A 20200-nucleotide genomic window follows, 5' to 3' on the forward strand; every position below is an offset into this window, starting at 1 on the left:
AGATGGCTGACTTCACAAGTACTATCTTACCATAATTTTRGTTCGGTAATAATATCCCTGTGTCTATGTCTCCTTGTCTCTCATCCTGTCTTCCATAAAATCTAAAATTCAGGGCATTAATTCAGGGCATATAAGTTTCCTTGAATTTTTCATTAATTTCAATTTTCACATCATCCCTTTTAATTTTTGGCCAGATTCAATGTAAAACGAGAGGTCTACAATTAACTATTTACTTTTTTAAAAAAATAAGTTTAGCACTCATTTTCTTCTAGTCTTCTGTAAATACCTCTGAATGCTATAAAGCATATAATAAAGTAAGTTGATTAAAGCAGCAGCTGAACTATCTGGCTAGGGAGACTACCATTAGGTGGCAGCTGGTGGAACAAAGTTGCAGTCTGCCACTCTTGTCTCACCTTTTTACGCAGATCACAAGGAGTTCAGCATTGATTATGCTAGCTCACCTCTGGGCAGCTTGAGGATATCTCCAGAGGAAATCTCTCACAATTTTTTTCCCCCTCCCAAAACAAAAAAAACAGACACACAATGAGCAAAAGAGTTTGGAGAAATCTAGGAAAGATTTTGCTGTTTTGTTTAATTTTGAAACATACTTCACATTTTTAGCATTAGCAGGGAGTTACTTATTTTGCCTGATTCGTATATCTCATGTACTGCTGTTCTCTTAGTACTTGTGGAAAAGAAAACTGTRTATTACTGCATTCAACTGTCAGTTCCTTAGCCTACTGAAGAAACACGTCACAAAAAATCTGAATTTTTAGAAGATACTGTACCTAAGGTTCTGAAAGGCAACAATTGCAGCTGCTATTGTCATAGGGAAGAGAACAMATATGTAGACGTAAAAAAGTAATGTATCCGAGAGTCTTGAAAAAGTATTTAATGGTAGTAGACCAAAAGCTTCTTCGCAAAGATACAGGTTAGCATCAAAATCTCTAAAGAAAAAAGAATAATTTTGTCATCATGTATCTCATAACTTGCTGCCAAAAAGGACCAAAGTTCCCTTTCTCCAAGCAATAATGAAGCCACAGATGTGATTATTAGGAGGAAAATATGAGAAACATAAGCTAAAGATCTATGATTTATGACCAGTTTTTTAAATGAGTAACAGTGTGCAGGCTTTACTTAAGTCACACAAAAAAAAAATTGCAGCTGAACATATACCTTGTTGCGCCAAATCCAAATTTTGCTTTCAGGAATTTGAATATATGTTCATCTGACTCAAGATTTAGAATTTTCTATGAAGGGAAAAAAAAAACAATTATATTCTAACTATAAAAACTTTAAACTTCACGTAGTAAAAAGATAGTGGGTTTTTAGCATTATTTTCATGAAACTGCAGATCAACACAGGCTTACTGAAATATGGAGCTGTGCAAYCAAAAGTACATCATAAGCATTCAGTTTGCAATTGTGGTTCTGCGGTCTAAAGACAAGTTATTTACTTTTTTTTTTTCTCTTAAAAAAACAACACCAGAACCAAAACGTAGGGTAGTTTTTTTAATTACAGATAAAGTTTATCCAGGACAAGTTGGTTTTAACTATATTTGAGTTCAATGACTTACCACAGCTTACTGTGATACTTCAATGTGTACTAAYTTTTAATCTGCTGTATATGCAATCTCTTGTAAAGACTAAAACTCAAAAGCAGAAAAAATGTTACTGTTGCTAATGTCTGCAAATATCTGCACAAGAAGCAAATAAAAGTATGGAATATTCTACATCATTTTTATAACAAGTATTCATTTTTTAAGTAGATTCACTGAAAAGTAAATAGAATTGGATGAAAAACTTGAAAACGTTCAGCAGTATCATAATACAGGATAGATCTATATTTGCTACAAAACTGCAGGTGAACTTCAAGATATGCATAGGTATTTGATTAGGTAGTATTAATTTACAATAGGACTTTTGAATATATGCTTTAAAAAAGATTAACAAAGCAGTCTTCAATTTCCTAAAACCTATTCTCTCAAATGTAGTGGAATCTCACTGTAGTTTTTTGTTTAAAGACATTATGGTAGATAATCTTTTTAACAAATAGCTTTTAATATAATAAATTTGTGTAATTTTTAAAATAAAACAATTTGCTTACCTTGATGAGTTTATTTACTAGAAGAGTCAAGCATGAGACAAATAGCACATGGAGAAAAAGTTTCCCAAGCCTACTAAGCAAGCTTCCCTTTTTTAGATTTTTCTAGAAATAAGAATATATTAACATTTTAAAACATACTTACACTTGACATATTTAGCATTTGTATGTATTTGGAACAAAGACAAYATAGACTATTTGAAATTACTTATCTGTTTAGCCTAACACAAATTTAAACCTGATTAGACCTCTGTAAGCAAAAAATATAAACATAACCAAGTATCCAGATCTCCCCACCCACTTTTCTCAGAAACTGAAGGTAATGAAGTCAAATACTGCCCGGCTTTACTTATCTGGCTAAGTCTTATGACCAGCCAAAGGGACATCTTTCAGAGACGGCCCCATTATGCTTACAGAATTGCTGAAACCCAGTGAAAAAATAGTGGTTGTGATCCAGGAATTTCCCCCAATTTCAACAGCTTTGTGTGCCTTTCCATGTATCTATTTGATAGATCTTCCACCTAACTATGGCAAAGGTATGTTCTGATCATAACTGTCAGGTGATACTCTTTTCAGTAATTTTCTAGTTCAAAGCTCCAGATCTGAGAGTTGTCTTTTGTCTGCTTACAGGCAATTTGGAATATGTGCAGACATCATCTAGCTATAAAAAACACAGTCCTGATTTTAAAAGGAGTTACAGAGAGAGATGCAGTACTAATGGCTATGTAAATTCACATATTCTGGTTGGAAGCTGTCAACAATGACCAGTAACAGAGCAAGAGAACTGTAAATGAAGGAAAAAAAACATTCTGATCTTTGAGGGATACAACAGATTTCAGGAAAATGAATTTGATATATGATTACTTCTCATAGAGTATTTTTCTGGAAGCATATCTGTAAGTCCAAGACAAGCCCTGCTAAAACAAAGTCCATGTGCAAATTTCTTTTTTTCTTTCARGAACCAAACTGCAGCTTACACAATCGTAGCTGTTAACAGCAATCAYAATTACAGAGTGTGATGTACTCAGTTATGCTGCAGCTAGTGTAATTAAATCATTATTTGATCATGCAATGTTTTTGTTCCTTTACAGTAATTCTTGTAATTAGTATTAGTAATTTAAGATTATCATGCAAGGGGGGAGTTTTTTGAAAACTACTTCTCCTTCTCTCTCTCTCTCTCTCCCATCGTTTATTTACTATCTCAAAAATACTTCAGTACGTACCTGAATTGTCCTTGCAATCAACACAGAAGCATTAAAACTGATAAGTAATGATCCAAGAATCATAGAATTAAAGAACTGCAGGACACAGACTAGCAGTAATCCAGAAACTTGAATGATATAGAGCCACATAACCTGTAATAATAATGATATTTTATGCCTACAAACTTAACTGTCTTAACTGTTTTTCCTCGAACATTTTAAAACTTATTTCAACAACATTTTTACAGAAATATACTGTGTYGCACTGAATCATTATTCTCATAGCCATTACTCTATTTATACCCAGAAGTCATTAGATTAATATTTTATATTTTTGCTATGGAAGCCTCATGCTATACCAAATTGGACATCTTAAACACTTGTAGAGTGAGAAAAAGCTAATTACTTAATGTAATTAAGTAYGTTAACAAGTAACAAAGCAGATCCTGAGTTCAGTCCTGTATTACAGCAGTGGTCTAGTCAATATTAAATGGTCCAATAAGCTCCAACAGTTTTAAGTTGCACTTCTTGGAAAATTAATATGGAACAACAGTGGTGCATTAAGTCCATTTGATAACAGTTTAAGATGAAGYTGGAAATGGGCCAAACTTCAAGGTAGCTGATTAGTCACATTAATTGCTAACTTCAGCTTACATTTGCAGATATAATGAGTGGAGTTTAGAAACTATTAAATAAACCACTTATTTTGACATGCAGCCACTATACTAATTTTAAGTTAAACACAATCTCTAATAGGTCAGCTTCAAACTCACACTGAAATTAACATGAGCTWCTGTTCATCCTGCTGTAAACTTCCTTAAAGCTTAAGTGAGAACCTTTTTCAGACAGTGTAGTATTTATATGGGGTAAGATCATTTCAGTAGAATTTCATATTGAAACTGAATTCAAAAACAGTATTTTCATATACTACAGCATATTTCTGTTTCTTGGGATTGACAATATAAGCTTGCTTATCCTCCCAGTAACACTTGTTTTATTTTTTGGCTCATTCAGTTCAGCAACGTAGCTGTGATAATGTTGCTGTTTTATGGTGAATTTTAATGTAGAAAAGATACTACTTTTCATGAGCAATCTGGTCTATTCTATTTCTTTGTTTGTGGTACAGTGCCTATACAAGAATGGACAATAGTCAGGACAAAAGTCTTACATTGTTATGACTATGTCTCAGGCAAAGATTTTTTGTGTTTCATTTCCTTCYGGCCAGTTCTAGAGGAGATGCTCAAGCTATTACGGTACATTGACTTATTAGATCTACCATTATGATGGTGGTTAAAAGTGATCYCTTAGTAGTGTCAACACATAGCTGTATCTAAATATTTTTCTATTAAACTTCAATAGCATGTAATAAATTGGAATAAAATTAGACAATGAAGTGAATTAGACAAAATGAAATATAATCAGCTGGAAAAACAGAAGTGGTGTACATTGTGTTTATTCATTTCTATAYCTACAATAAATATACTGTAATTATTGAAATTATATCAAAGCAGTGTACATTCTGCATTACTTTTGATATACATATCACTGAAGAACGTAATACTCCAAAACTAAAATTATTAGTTAAACGACAGAAAAAAATCAGTCATTTCCAATCATGATCTTACCTTTGCTGTGGGAAGCATGTCAAAGCAGTCTAGTATGAATAACACCAGTGCCTGTATCAGCATCATAAACTGATTGAATTGCCAAGTCAGGCTAAAGAGGAAGGTTGCTAAGAATATAGCCAGAAGTGTCAGCCTCTGGGAGAGGGAGGAAAGAATTTTTATTTAACTTTGKTTTCTACAATAACTGCATCTAGAATAACAGTAATTTTTTTTAGAATTCCAGGTTCTTGTATTTATACCTATGTTTTACTGTTTTAACACTACCTGCAAGAAAATAGTGATTTTTTAGGTCCTTTCAATGCATAAATTAATATGCAGTATATATTTTATTATGTCATAAATATTAGTTCACCTAAACAAATTGAGGAGTAATGACTTAGACTGCTAGTCAGAGGAAACGTATCAYGAATCTGCTTTTACTCCTTCAGATGACAAGAATCTCCTATTAATACAAATGAAATCAAAAGAAGAGCTTTAATCCTTGAGCTTTACGAGCCTTTCTTCTACCCACTTTGTGTCAGCTTCTTATGTTTCTCAAATACACAGCACTCTTGTCTTGTACTCTTTAGAGCTTCCCATTAAAGTTAAAAGCATCCCTTTAATTTTCTTCCAAAGTTGAGCATATGTATTTCTTCATATTTCAACTACATCTAAATCAAYAGAATGTTTGTCTGGTTAATGTTCTCATTTTTCAAGTGCTATATATCTATATCTATCCACTGCTATAAATGCTTATGAAGTATTTTTTCCTTAAGTTTTATAGATGGTTATCTGCACTTCATGTTCCAACCAGAGACCTGATGTTTCTGATACTMGTTTTACCGTCACACTTGTTAGAAATACTCACCTCGTGAGCAGGCTGTAAATGAGTTCTGAGTAGGTATGTGATGGCTGCTATTTGAACTGCAAAGAACGGCAGTGCCCAGTTCTCTCTTAAAGGAATGGTGAATTCTACTCTTGTAGTATCTATTCTGTAGAAAAGAAACAGTTTCATCAATACAAAACAAACAATTCCAACCTGGTGATAGAGAGGTTGCAATGAAAGGCATGTTTCCCGTTGTGTGCTTTTTTTTGTTTTGTTTTGTTTGTTTGTTTGTTTTTTACTAAAACTTTCTTATTCTATCAATAAATCTACAGGCTCTGCAGTCTATTCCCTTCAACATGTCTGACTCTGAAAAACCATCAGCATGAAAGTTCTGCAAATCCTCCATTCTTTTTGTACCTCAAATCTTATATTTTAACTTAGCTTACTGTTAAAAATTGTATACTTTGAATTAAACCCTCCTTACAAAGCAGATGATTTAAAAACAAACAGATTCCAAAACAAAAATACCTCCAAAATCCAGCATGTGGAGTTCACAAGTAATTAGTAATTTTACTCCATTTTTGGTTTGTATAAGGCACATATAAGAATAAACAGTTAGAAATTTCTGCCCTATGACTCCAGTGCATTGGATYTGAACACCACTAAACTGATCAGAAACTTTTGATCGTTTTTGGAATGTTCTAACATAAAACTGTGACAGAAGTCAAAGCTCCCCAGAAGGCAGTCATTTATGAAATCTCAATTAAAAGCAAGGAAAAATATCTGTTTTGTCTTTTGTAGAGAAAATATTTGCTAAAAATGAAAACAAGCAAAACAGCTGAGACATGCTTAACYACAGGAAGAAAAAAGATTTCTAAAATGGAGTTACTCCATAGCTTCAGATATACTTCATTTGGACAGAAAGGCTTTATCCAAATCAGTTCTACGTATTTATTCTATTTGGGGAAAATTTAACAAGCTTCCATTGTCCATAAATTATTAGAAAGCTGGACAAAACAAATCTGTTCCAAATCTTTTATGAGTGGAAAAGATGACCTCATGAAATGAAGATGCGACTACTGCACTCTGCATATATTTTTAAATTACTTTCCTGTTACAAGAAAGAACACTAGCTTTACCACTATATACCTATAATCATGCTGTAATTGACATGCTTGCAGATTAACTTCTTTAGAGTTGCTGATTAACATATCAAATAGTTTTGATAGAACTGACACTGTACTTTCATTTCCTTGATTAAGTTACAAATAACAGCCTGTGTTACCAGTCTTAGCCTCATTCCAGCTGCTTTGTGCTGGCCTAAAGCCAGTTCCTTAGTGTTTCTCTCTGAACTGAGAAATCTTCAAGTGATGAAGCAGCAGAGTAGTTCAACTGCCATCTTTTTTCTGACTCTTAATGCAGGAGATGTCTACAGGAATAATGGAATGGAGAAGCTGAACTTCTGATGATCATAGGTTGTTGAAACAATCCCTGGAAGTTAGGTGTGGGGTGGTGAGGAGAGGCATGAAGGGCATGTAAGAGGATGTCTGTAACATCTAAGGGATCCTAGGCTGGAAAAGATGGGATACATCATCTGAGGATCTAGACATGTCCATAAGATGTCTATTTTTAGATACTGATTTGACCAAAACTTTGTACTCAAACATTTGAAACTTTAAAATTCAAATCTGCAATTTCAGCTCATTTCTAATTTTATTATCTAACTTTGTTRTATCAACATCGTACTGCTTTCTGGTTAATCTGCAGAAAGACCTGGTAGGTTCATTTTTTCCCCTCAAATTAATCATGTATTTTAAGGTTCAATGCCTTACTTTTGACATAAAGTAAAATTTTATAAAGATAAGAACGTTAAATCTGACTTACCTGTTTGTTATATACCAGAAAGCTGCCAACAACCCTGAAAGCCATGTTCCACTAAGAAGCCAGCTTGTTACATACAGAGCAATGACATAAACTGCCTGAAGTCCAAATAAAGTGTAGATATAAAAATAAACAGGTTCTAAGTATTGCTGTAAAACAGAAGGATACTCATGTTGACATAAAACACTTGGCCGGGGGATGTGTATTTAATATGAATTAGGTTTTGCCTTTACAAATTAAAAGGGTATCAGGAATATTTCTATTCAGAATATAACTGAAAAGGGGAGCTATGATTAACTGGGGAATCTTCATAATGAACTTACAGTCTGAAGCCATAAATAAATGCCTACCTGAATTGGAAGAATCCTATACAGAATGCTGAGAAACACCTCCTGGTAAACATTCATTCTTTCAAGTATGTTAATTGTCCTCACAGATTCAGTTTTATTGTCATATACTAAACCATGTAAACCTTAATGATAAAGAGAAATTGAAATAGGAGATTGTCATTTTTCCCCCTCCACCTTCATTTGAACAGCGAAAAACTTTTCAAAAGTACTTTAGAATCTTTCATCACAAACTTTGGTAATGTTGTAATAACACTAGTGAGGTTAATACTGACAAGTGCATAGTAGAAACAAAATTACTACGGAGCTTACTTAGGCACCTAGAAAACACGAAACCACCAGAAACATGACTTGCTTGAAAGCAGCTTGCTGTGTCACTGACTGAACAAGCACAGAGCAAAAATCRCCCTTTTCCACAAACAGTTTATAATTCAAATATATGCTGAGAGAAAAATAAAAATCAGAGTATGGAAAAGAATGTACAAAAATTTAATCTGCTGAATAAACCAATAAGGCTGAAACCTAACAGATATGGAAGTTGTCCCTCCAAGTAACTGCACAATCTCTGGGTGACAGTGTGGCACARAAACCAACGTATCACTGTGAAACTGCTGTGCCCGTAACTTTGTGACTCTTTGCAATATGAACAAAATTGATCTGTCTCTAATGCAACTGTAGCACCATCTTTCATACTTATGGCATTCCTTGTCTTCAACTGTATTTGGAAAAATATTAGAAACAGTCATCTGACATCACAAAGTAAAACTTACTTTACAGATTACAATACCTTGCTGGATGGATGCAGCCTGAACCATCTGCTTGTAGTAGGAATAATAGAGTCCACATTCTGTTCTGAATGAAATTTCTCTTTCTACTTCCTGTAAGTAAGTTAAACAATAAATTCACTTCATGTTTGCATTTCACTATCACATAAGTCTACTTTTTTTCCCCATTAAGTCAATTTGACAGATACAGTAATTAGCCAGCTTTAGTCCGAACTGTGTTAAATTTGCCTACATAAGCCATCTTACACCATTTTGATTGGATGAATCTGATGTGATATTCATCCAAATAATAATTACTGTGGTGACAACTTCCTGAATAGGAAGTTTATTTCAAATTTCAGTATAAATAAAAACTATAAACTCAGAAATTCTGGCTACATTGGGGAAATTCACCTCTACATTGTCTTGAGTCCTTGGGTTCACGTATTCTATGCAACTCTTCTAAATTAAGGTAGAAACTGCTGTGACAGTTAGGATGAGAGGCAAATGGCTGATGTATTAATACCTCTGTTAACTGCAGGAACATATCTGACTTTCGTGATTCTGATGCGTAATTCTGAAATATATTGGATTCTTTTTGTCATATAAGATGTTCAGGCAGGTGCAGTGGCCAACAGCTGGATTTTAAAACTACTCCTGTTTGGTATATGCATTTAACTATTTCTTCCAGATGTAGACACCCAGAAGTGTTCCACAGGTTTACCACCTTAAGGCTTGATTAATCCCCTATGCTATACTTGGGACTACATCACAACACCATTCTGAGATTTCAGCTGGCAGGATGTGCAGCTGCCCACTTGTTAAACGATGTTTCTTGCAGGATGCCAGTTGTTCATCACTCCTATAGTTAAATGATAGGTTAAAGGAAAACTGATTCTTTTCTTCGTTTTAGGCATAAGAAGAGATATTATTAATCTGAATCCAGAAATGTTTAAATAATTTGGGTTAATTACATTTCAGACTTTGCCTTTCTCTTTGGCTGATGTTACAGCAGGCGAGGCCTTCTGAAACATGAAAGCTCTTGATGTCCTAGAGAAAACTACTTTCAGTACAGGATCTCTGCCTTAGAATTCACTTCCTTTTAGTAGCTCATTAGGTATGAACACTTAATGAAATTTAAGAAATTCAGAGCCTTGAATGATCACATTTACACAAACAAAGACTACATAAACAGTCAATTTGAAAAGAAGTAATACAGCATCTTATCCAAAGTTATTTGATTATTAGGGATTTTTCTTAGATTCCAGTTTATAAAAAAACACCCCAGCAAACATCTTTGTTAAGCAGAAAATTAGAAAAGGATTAATCTCTATTGGAAAACCTAGCAAGATTCCCATTTGTGGGGTAAACAAGTCATACATTAAGAAATCTAAGCGAGATTTCTAAAGATAATCTTGTTAATTCATCTTCCTTTACGAAAGAACATTACTGAAATAATAGAATGGTACTGTTTTCCCAGATTTTTATGAATGTCATTCTGGGTAAAGCAACCCTGCCTAAACTCCTGAGTCTTTCATCTTTTTTATGCAGTCCCATTGATTATCTTATCTCTTATGTTGGAACAGAATCAATACTATTTCAGAACTAACATAAAGCTAGACAAAAAACCCTGCCCCTCCTTTCTCTACTGTCCAGTACAGAATCTTATCTGAAGACATGTTTTATTGAAGTCAACTCTTGACAAACTAAACCAATATAAGCTCTGGTCTGAGAAAAATCAACAGATAAGGATGCATTTGATTAAAAGTAAGTCTACAATTAAACTCTACAGCTGCTTTACAGTCTACAAAACATTGTAATACCAGCAGAAGAAAATGACATTGGCACTAAATACTAAAAGCCACATACTTAGCAAAATGAGAATACTAGATTTTGAACAAGCTCTAGTTTCAAATTCATCACTACTGAAAAGTTTTCTAATAATACCAGAAAGTGGCTGCTATCAAACAGAAGAAGTGTTAACATTTGGAATTTATTAAGGGGGAGAGAGTAGTCTCAGAGGGGGATCTAATTAGCAAAAATGCATTCAAACATGATTAATTTGTAATCCTGGCACCAGCTGTATTCAACCAAATGCTATACTTTATGAGACAAACACTAGTGAGTCTTACATCTGTTTCATGCTAAGATAACATCTGCTTTATTCACTCACAATACTTCTCCAGTTCCATAGCAATTTATACTTTTCCTAGTGCTTCATGTCAATAAAAACATGTAGAGTTATGGGTAAGCATTATAAGAGCACACATTTATCTTACTGTATATACAATTTGTGAATATTTAACAGAGAAGCTACCAGTGGTCCAAGGGGAAAAAAAAAAGACAACAATATATCCTCTGGGATACATAGAGTTGTATCTTATTTCAATTTATGCAATTGTATTCTAGTAATATTAAGTATTCAAAACAAAATACAAAGGAGTCTAGTTACAGTTGACATTCCTTCTTCCTCTCAAAGGCAAAGCAAAATTTTAGAACTCAGGTTTCCTCAAAMTCCTTAACCAAGTCATTCAAAATACTGTGGAAGCAGACAAAGCCCAAGTTGAGGAATTCTACAAATAGAGAGTGTAAGCAAAGCTCTCCTTACATTGACTATTCTCAGTAAAATTTCTTCCTTTTTAAAAAGCTAAAGACAACTTGTATTACTGAGAATATTTTTCAGTTGTTCAATTTAATTCAGATCAGAAAGATTTTCAAATAACATAGAAAAGGAAACACAATACAGCAAGCTGCTATCAGTGTTCCAGGCTGCAAACCATGCCTTCAGCAAAGGTACTGAATCCACATACATGGTCTSTTGGCTGGTTAACCTCATGGCCATCTGTTAGAATGACATGGTTCCTTCACAAAGGTTCATCAGACTTTTGATCTAGAGTAAAAGTACCCAACAACCACYTAATGGGCACTTCTTTGGAAAGACACCACCACAGCATTGGGCTGCCCTTCTTCTGTTTATGGCCTACATATTTACTTTTGTGGCGTTTTAATTAGCTGGCTACTGGTTTCCCCACTTCTTTTTCATCTTTTGTATTCAAAACATAGGCAGAAAATAAAAAACACCTCAGAAAAGAAATTCCAGGATTCTTATCCTGCATGTGTAAAAGATTTACAATTTTGTATCTTTATTCCTAATTTCTTACAAGTAGCAACTCCAGGAAAAACTCTTTAACAGTAGTATAAACACTTGCTCAGGAAGGACAAAGAACAAATGAAAGCTCTGATGCTTATCTGTTTGTGTTACACTATTAATTTGCTGYGTGGCCTTTGTCCAATCCTATTCAAGGCTTCTTCAAAGCTTGTATTTGAACAAGCAATACAACAGCTGACAGAAAGGGTGATGCAATTCCTTGCCTCACAACCTTGTTCTTTTCATAGTGTAACTTGTTCCCAAATAACACTACACTTGAACATTCAGTAAGCTGCTGCTGAAAATTACTGAAAAAAGTTGAAAACAAAAACTAGTCATTTTATATGTATACTACCAGAAAGTGTTTAGGAAACTGAGAGAAGAATCTTGTGCAAGAAACCCCCTTTGGCTTGCACCACCATAAATAGAAATCTTTATTGTTTTGATTCATATGAGAAGTGATTAAAACTTTTTTCCTTCTTCAAAATTGTTGTTTGACCAAAATACGTGATTGTAACCTCCTATGACTTCCACTGGAAATTTTTGCAAAAGCAACTTTTCATTACGTGACATGGTATTCTGCATTCTGATTTCTTTCGCAGTTCTTACAGGAGCCAATTTTTGATTCTTTTTCTTTGGAATCAAAAGAGAACACCAATCATGCACCTGCACCACCTCCTTCATAGCACAGAGCACTCCTCAGAGATCTGCTTTTTCTATTTTTGTGAAGAGGAAACRATATTACTGTCTTTCTCCAATGACTATRGCAAATTTATAATACTGGGCATATTTACTAGTGAGTAAGAACAAGATTCACACACACCAAAGCTACTGAAATCACCACCTTCTTGAAAGTAGTGYAGAAAATACTATTTTGTATGACCAYCACAGCATAAATTTCTTCYAATTGTGTAAACCATTGCTGGAGGAACCTGACACTGAACTAGCTTTCCATTAACTGTAATGAAATTACAGAAAAGCCATCACTACAACTATATTCATAAATTGTGACTTCAATTACCTTAAAGTAAGATTCATACATTCGTACGATGAACTCTCTTTATTTTTGATTTTTAGAGTTAAATAGAATTGGCAAGCTTMAAAATGTTGTAACTTAACAATTGTAATGACCATCTATCAATGGAGTCTTATCTCAGAACAAAAATTTGACCTTTTAACCTAAATCATATATTCAGAMACCTTCATCTACTTCAACGAAGATGCAAGAAGCACCTCAAGTGTCAGGTAAACAATGCAGATTTCCATCTACTGCTGTACAAAGAGAGCAGAACCTTAATTTAAAGAGAAAACTAGCAAAACAAGTCTCCCATCAACTCTAATTCATCATAGTATGAAAACCCTGGAAAGCCTTTATTCTAATGGTATAAATGAATGCTCTTCTTCAGCACCCTGATTCCAATGACAGCCCCTTAAAGCGTGAATAGAAAACATGTAAACAGTGGRAAGACAGAGCATACAGTTACAATGAAATATAAGCATCTCCTAAGAAACAGTACATCTTTCAGAAGAAAAGCTTCAGAAGCAGCTTTTGGATGCAAAAGCTTTCTAAATATCCATGTTTTAAAAACTTCTAACAGGTTGTGTCCAATTTACCCCCTTGTAGCCTACAATRTGAGAGACAAAGCTAAAGGAAAATTACCGCAAAGAACTAATCATCATGTATTACGTGATTTTTTTTTTCTATCCTAATTTGAAGTTCTTATCACAGGATGACTGGCTGTTTAAGCCATCTTCATACCTCTGAATGATAACCATTACAGGGAATTCTGACCAACTAGTCACAGAACCGTGCTRAAAGAATCAAGAAACATCTCTAGTGGCAAAGCAGCAGCTGCAGAAAAGCAATTACATTACGTTATTAGCCTAGAATAAGAAAGCTTAACTGGACTTGGACTGCCCTGGGACTGAGTGTTCTAGAAAATGATAAAAAACACTGGCATCTTTAAATTTTCTTTGGAACAATTCTATTTGCACCTTGTGTTGGTAGTGCAGAGAAACATCATCAGCTGACGAGTGACGAGTAAATTTTATAAGAGATTTGAATCATTCCCAAAATTCTTCTATTTGCAAATAAACTGTAGAGGATACAATCTGTCTGTTCTTAAGCTGCATTAAATAATTTGAGAACAAACATTTAAAAGTACCTTCAAACCTTGCTTGTAAARTAAGTGTTTACAAGTAACCAACCACTTCTTATCAACTTACACAGAGTAAGGAAGGATACAGGCCCTGAAGGCTTTTCAAACAAGAACAACTAAGATTGCTAAAGAAACTGAGACTCAATACAGCTCAAATTGACTTTATCCTACACCTTCCATCCTATTTTACTGTTTTGACAATTTGTGCTCCCTTAATATCTGTACTATATATGAATAGAGCTTTCTCTTTTAATAGGAACCTTCACTGCATTGAAGATAATTTATCAGTAGACCTTTATGTATGAATTTTTACCCTCTGACTAATTGTAGCTCATTGGATGGAAGGAAAAAAGTGTTCAGAGAGACAAGATATCACTATACAATTATTATATCAGAGTTCAGTAATATGAACTCCTCAAGCTTGCACTATTTACAGCCAATTCAGAGTAGCTGAAGTTAGTAATCTAAAATGTATGGAGATATGACAAATTTAGAATTTACTCTCACCTATTTCATAACAATGGTGATTCATTACTGTTTCGCGGGTATGGGAGATAATGAAACACTGAGTGTGTATTAGTGTTGATTTTGCTTCCTCTATATGTCATGTTTAGTAAAAATAAAACAAAATAACCTCTACATTTCATTAACTAAGGCACAATAACTGTGTGTCAAAGATTAGATTACGGTTTCCTTCTGGGAATTAGTGTTGGGGTATGCCAGGATATAAAACTTATTACTTCACAAATTTGAGATAATTCTGTTAAAATATGCAGAAATATATGTATTGGCCAAACTATAAAATGTTCAGAGAAAAAAAAAACCCAGAAAATTTCCATTTATTTTCAAGATGACTCATAAGGTTCTAAAATTGTTTCACAGTATATTCTGTTGTTGTCTTTTGTTAGGATATGGTATGTATCACAATTAGACTACACAATTTAGAAACGATGAAAAACATGTACATACATCTACAGATACTAGCCAACTGATGCATTTAGGCACATAGCTGTCCATATTCTGTGTTCATACTGTTTTACAAATGTTAGGATGAGGCTTCCCATCTCAGCTTACCAGTAAATTTCACAAGCTCTTCATAGGTAGTCTTCTCTTCCTGTATCACTCATAAAACAGTATTTTGTTTAAACTTTCTCATCCTCATATATTCTAATGTATTATTTCTCTGTTTAGTTAAGAGAAAACATCAAAATACAGTCTAGACTCGTTTTCTTGCTAGTCTCACTTCTGGCCATAAAATGCTATGATATGGATACTGACAAGACAAGGARTCTAGACTGTATTTTGAGCAACACTAACACTTTTGGAAGCTTTGTGTAAACCAAGTGAAAGCACAGTCAGCTTCTGATTTTGCAGACAATTGCAGCAAATTTTATAAGAGACCTGAATCATTCCCAAAATTCTTCTATTTGCAAATAAACTGTAGAGGATACAATCTGTCTGTTCTTAAGCTGCATTAAATAATTTGAGAACAAACATTTAAAAGTACCTTCAAACCTTGCTTGTAAAGTAAGCGTTTACAAGTAACCAACCACTTCTTATCAACTTACACAAATGCAAATACAAATTGCATTTGAATGACCACTCAAGAATTATTTGAGAGCGAGTACTTGCAAAACACCCAAAAAGGATACATACACTAGACATACAGTTCTGAAAGCAGGGGGATATATGAAGCTTGGTCACTTTTGGCTCTGCCTTAAAACTGGTTATTATTTCTAATAATATGTTAACTCTCACTGAAATTTTTCCCGTTATTATTGTTTTAAAATTAACACTGCAGCCACATGGATTTTCTGGCATAGTAAACAACTCTGATCTCACATTATACCCTTTTTCGCTGAGAGTACCTTCATCTCTTTCTTCTTTACTCTGCTGGTAGACAAACTTACTGTTTCTGAGACTCTTATCTTTCCATCAAATTGGCTGAAATTGCTCAACAGGTTCCAGTATTACTCGTTATCATACCAGTTTCTTAGGACAAAACAACAGAGACAGCAGAAAACAGACTAGAATGAAGTGCCCCTGCCCCCAGTTTGGATATCTAATTGCACTAGAGTGCACTGACAATTAACAAAATACTTATCAAATAAATTGGGCATTTCATCCAGTTTTGGGCAACTTAATTTCAACTACAGACCTATTTCTCTTGGTTCAATCTGCATATCAGTTAAACAAGAGAACATAAAACATTCTGCTATGTTCAGACACAGACTTGTGGCCACATACAACCGTATATCAAAAAATATAATACCAGTGGAATTAATCAATACTGGCTTTAGGAATAAGGCAAATCTGAGTGGCATCTTCAGTATATATCCATTCTATCTACACATTCAAAGAAAGATGAGACTGGGTATAGAACAATATATGTTTAATACAGTATTCATTGTTTCACTAAGTGCCAGCTATTTTTATTATTACTATGCAAATGTATAAAAMTATCTTAAGGTATTTGTAATTTATATATACACATATACACACACACACACACACATTTATGAAAACCTTAAGRGGATGRGGCCGAACTCTTTTCAGTAGTGCCATGCGACAGGACAAGAGGCAACAGGCACAAAGTGAAACACAGGAAGTTCCACCTGAATGTGAGGAAAAACTTCTTCACTGTGAGAGTGACAGAGCCCTGGAACAGGCTGCCCAGAGAGGTTGTGGAGTCTCCTTCTTTGGAGATATTCAAATCCTGCCTGGATGAGATCCTGTCTAACATGCTCGAGCTGACCCTGCTTGAGCAGGGAGGGGATAGACTAGGTGATCTCCAAAGGTCCCTTCCAACCTCAACTACTCTGTGATTCTGTTTCTGCAGTATGAAAAGTACACAATATAGGAAAGAAGCGGAGTGCAATACAAGCATTCCAGTTAAATATATTTAACCTTAGCATAATGTTATAAACGTAGACCTATCACAGAGTGAATTTACGCTTCTCCAAAAGGAAAATGACTCACCTGTTTCTTTTCCCTGGTTAAATTTAGCTGTATGTACAATTGCATTATTCTCTCATGCAATGATTCGAAGAAAAAAAACTAGTCAGTCCTGGATCCTGAGAATTAAAGTTCTCCTACATTGTGGATGTTGGTTTTACATCAGTAAATGTCTGAAAAATGTTCTGAGGTTTGCAAATTTAGGATAGTGTTATATAAAAATAGTACAGGATACTGAGAGATTGTGCCTAAGCTAYATTAGAAGATCACATTATAAACACAATTGCAGAACTGTATGTCAGGATTCTGCATATAAAGGTTTTTTGCTTGTTCTATGATTGCTTTGGATACAAGATGATTACAGAGCAACATAYAGTAGATTGTTCAAACTCTACGTAGTGATCAATGGTTGGCAGAATTTGAGTAGCTATTTCTCAGGCAGGAGAATAATGGCACAGTTGTATGTCAATGTGTGTAGAGCACAGTTGGGAAAAAGTCATTTATGGAAATGACTGAGTATGTACAAAGTAGCAGAGAGCAAAGCACAGCTCTTGATTTTACATACAGAATTCAAAAAAAGGAATATTTTAAGTTTTTGAACAACTTACAAGAAAAATAGGTAAATAAATGTAATTTCAACTAACGCTCATATTAGTGTTCTATGAAAGCACTGATGAAACTATGAAAATAACTGTTACCTTAATATTGGAAAACCAGAGGTCATTTTCATGCAGTGTAGCAACATAAACCGAAGTAAGAAGTCCAAGACAGATGGCAACAATCCCACCAACTGTTAGTGAAAGTATGTTCCACAGCTTCCCACCTGTATGATCTTGGAAGAAAAAAATTTCACTTTGTAATCATGAAATGCATAATTCAACTTAAATGGATTTTGCAAGCCAGATTATATTGTGCCTGTGCTAATACAATTTACTTTAACATTCTTTAAGTAGTGTCACTTAGTTTTAGGAGTTTTTTATGGAGACGTGTTTTTTATTTTTCTAACATAGGCAAACTCGGGGTACTTCCATATGAAGTGAAATAAGGTGTGCCTCAACTGGAAAATCGAAGTTTTAATTTAAGAAAGAATACCATGATCCTACAATGATCTAGACAAATACTATATCTGATTAAAAATCTAAATTACAAAGACATTGGAATATCTTCTGGAGCATCATTTTAATGAACGCTGTACAGAATGACTGTTATGTCACAAAGCAAGACATCAAATTCTTCTTTAAACTTCCTAATATGCCTTTTTTTCCTCCAGTGTTACTAAATATCCACAGAGAGGCCAAGCACTGGTCAAAGCAACCTCTGGTAATGATGTCATGCTTTCAATCGCAGATACCTCCTCTTGCCATCAGAATGAGATTACAGAGAGAATCATGTGGAAAAAAAGACTGTTTTTCTAAGTAGCTGCATCAATTTATTCTACATTTACATTTCCCTTTTAATTTTTTATGTTGCTATAAGATGGTATTAATCTTAGTGATGCGGAATTATATTAATAAAATGGCTATTTCATACTACAGATAACAYCTACATAATAGGTGGCAAGCATGCGATTCAATGGAGTTGAGGGCTGGACAAGAACTAAGATTACTTTCCGAATGTGTATTTAGCCTAAACATACTGATGCAAACAAAGGCGCAACTTTCCATTTGTCTACCCAAAACCCATACATAGAGAGGATCAGAATTTATATGTGAATATCTCTTAAAAACAAACAAAAATCCTATAAAACCCAACAAACTTTGCYAATTCGTAAGCTGTAATTCCAAGCAAAAATGTTGTTAGTATTTATTACTTAAATACATCATCAAAATAAGACACTTAATGCCTCTCCTTTAAAATTTACCTAGTCTGTCTTATAAGGTCAAAATAAAAAGGTTTGCAGTTAAGTTCAGATTCATGCATAATCTGCTTATATTTAACTAGTACTGATCGGAACCTTCAAACTGTTCTGTATGTTACAGATAATTTGATCTGTGACTCCTTTAGGAACCTATACACAGGTCCATATTACTAAATTGACAAAATATTTTACTAATTTAAACTAGGATTTTAGAATAGAGATTATCATGCAGCAATCTATGTTTAATTCTTTGCCCTCTGTCTCACCCAGTTAAATCTGGTAATATATAGTATTTGGTAAAATACGGTATGACTATTTATTTGGTACATACCTTGTTCTAATCCGTATTTAGGATGGACACCAAAAGCTAAATGCTAGTTAAAAAAAACAGCAAAAAAACACAAAAAACAAAATACCCCCCAAACCCTCAATGTTGCAATCTTTTTCATTACCCACCAGATTGAATTTTTCCATCAGGCTTCACATTCTTCTCCTCTGAAAGCTGTTCTTCAGCCAGTTCTGCAACTCTTCCACCCTTTCTTTGTCTGATGGTTGTCATGATGTCAGTCATTTCCATTCATTATTTTTCAGTCCAATTCCTAAATAGACACATACAAGCAACGTATATGCTCAGACTTTCATTTAATATTGTATGAAATCTCTGAAAACAGAATAGTATTTATTGTGGTTAGAGACTTYAAGTTTTAAAACCATAACTTAGCTGAAGTATAAACTTACTAAAATGCAAGATTATTTATTTTTACAACTTAGACTTCAAATGAAAACAGAGGAAACACTAAATCCACGAGGACYTCAAGTTCACACTTGATTTCACACACCCTTGACAGGGTTTTCAGAACACTCCTGATTTTGACCACCTGCACTTTTGGGTCCTTAACTCAAAACACACATCAGGCTTTTGTTTTTAGAAAATATGAAGCATAAATCCTTTAAAGGAAAAATTGGTCTTTTTAGGGTATTTCAGCTGGATACTGAAAATAGAGCCATATGTTTTTAAATCTTGGCTTTCATGAAATCCTAAAATGGAGGGTCGTAAGACGAAAAATACTGTCAAAGAATGAGTGCAACAACAAACTATATGAAGACACACAGTATTAAGTAATTCGTGACCTTCTGTAACATCATCGCGAAATTCGGAAACGTTAATAAAGACAAGGAGAAGGGAGCAGCCAGCCAGTCAGCTGCTCTCCGCCCTGCGAGCACGGTTCATGAAACTACCCAATTTTTAATTTGCCTTTCTATGTCTGAAAGCCAGCAACGTCCGCTCCTGAACGCACGAACAAGCCGCCACCCCCAGCGCGCAAGAGGGCGGCGGGTGCCGGGGCGCTGCGC

The 20200-nt window shown here is 34.3% G+C and overlaps 1 protein-coding gene across 2 annotated transcripts in view; it reads right to left on the minus strand.

Annotated features, from left to right (window-relative positions):
• The window catches only part of DPY19L3 (dpy-19 like C-mannosyltransferase 3), a 39346-nt gene extending 19904 nt beyond the window's left edge, over positions 1-19442 (minus strand). The window contains exons 1-11 of one of the 2 annotated variants that reach the window (XM_085303781.1): positions 19304-19442; positions 17688-17821; positions 8751-8841; positions 7967-8088; positions 7620-7765; positions 5778-5901; positions 4931-5065; positions 3327-3458; positions 2107-2208; positions 1177-1250; positions 789-947 (exon numbers count right to left, since the gene is read on the minus strand). In XM_085303781.1, the coding sequence (XP_085159907.1) occupies positions 789-947; positions 1177-1250; positions 2107-2208; positions 3327-3458; positions 4931-5065; positions 5778-5901; positions 7620-7765; positions 7967-8088; positions 8751-8841; positions 17688-17821; positions 19304-19424 (1340 nt within the window). In that variant the 5' untranslated portion in view covers positions 19425-19442. The remainder of the gene's footprint in view (positions 1-788; positions 948-1176; positions 1251-2106; positions 2209-3326; positions 3459-4930; positions 5066-5777; positions 5902-7619; positions 7766-7966; positions 8089-8750; positions 8842-17687; positions 17822-19303) is intronic. The other variant, XM_085303782.1, reaches the window with a different exon arrangement.
• Between the last annotated feature and the right edge of the window lie 758 nt (positions 19443-20200).

Source organism: Rhea americana, unplaced genomic scaffold, assembly GCF_003343005.1.
Source record: "Rhea americana isolate MKP2758 unplaced genomic scaffold, rheAme1 scaffold_20, whole genome shotgun sequence".
Taxonomy (NCBI): Eukaryota; Metazoa; Chordata; class Aves; order Rheiformes; family Rheidae; genus Rhea; species Rhea americana.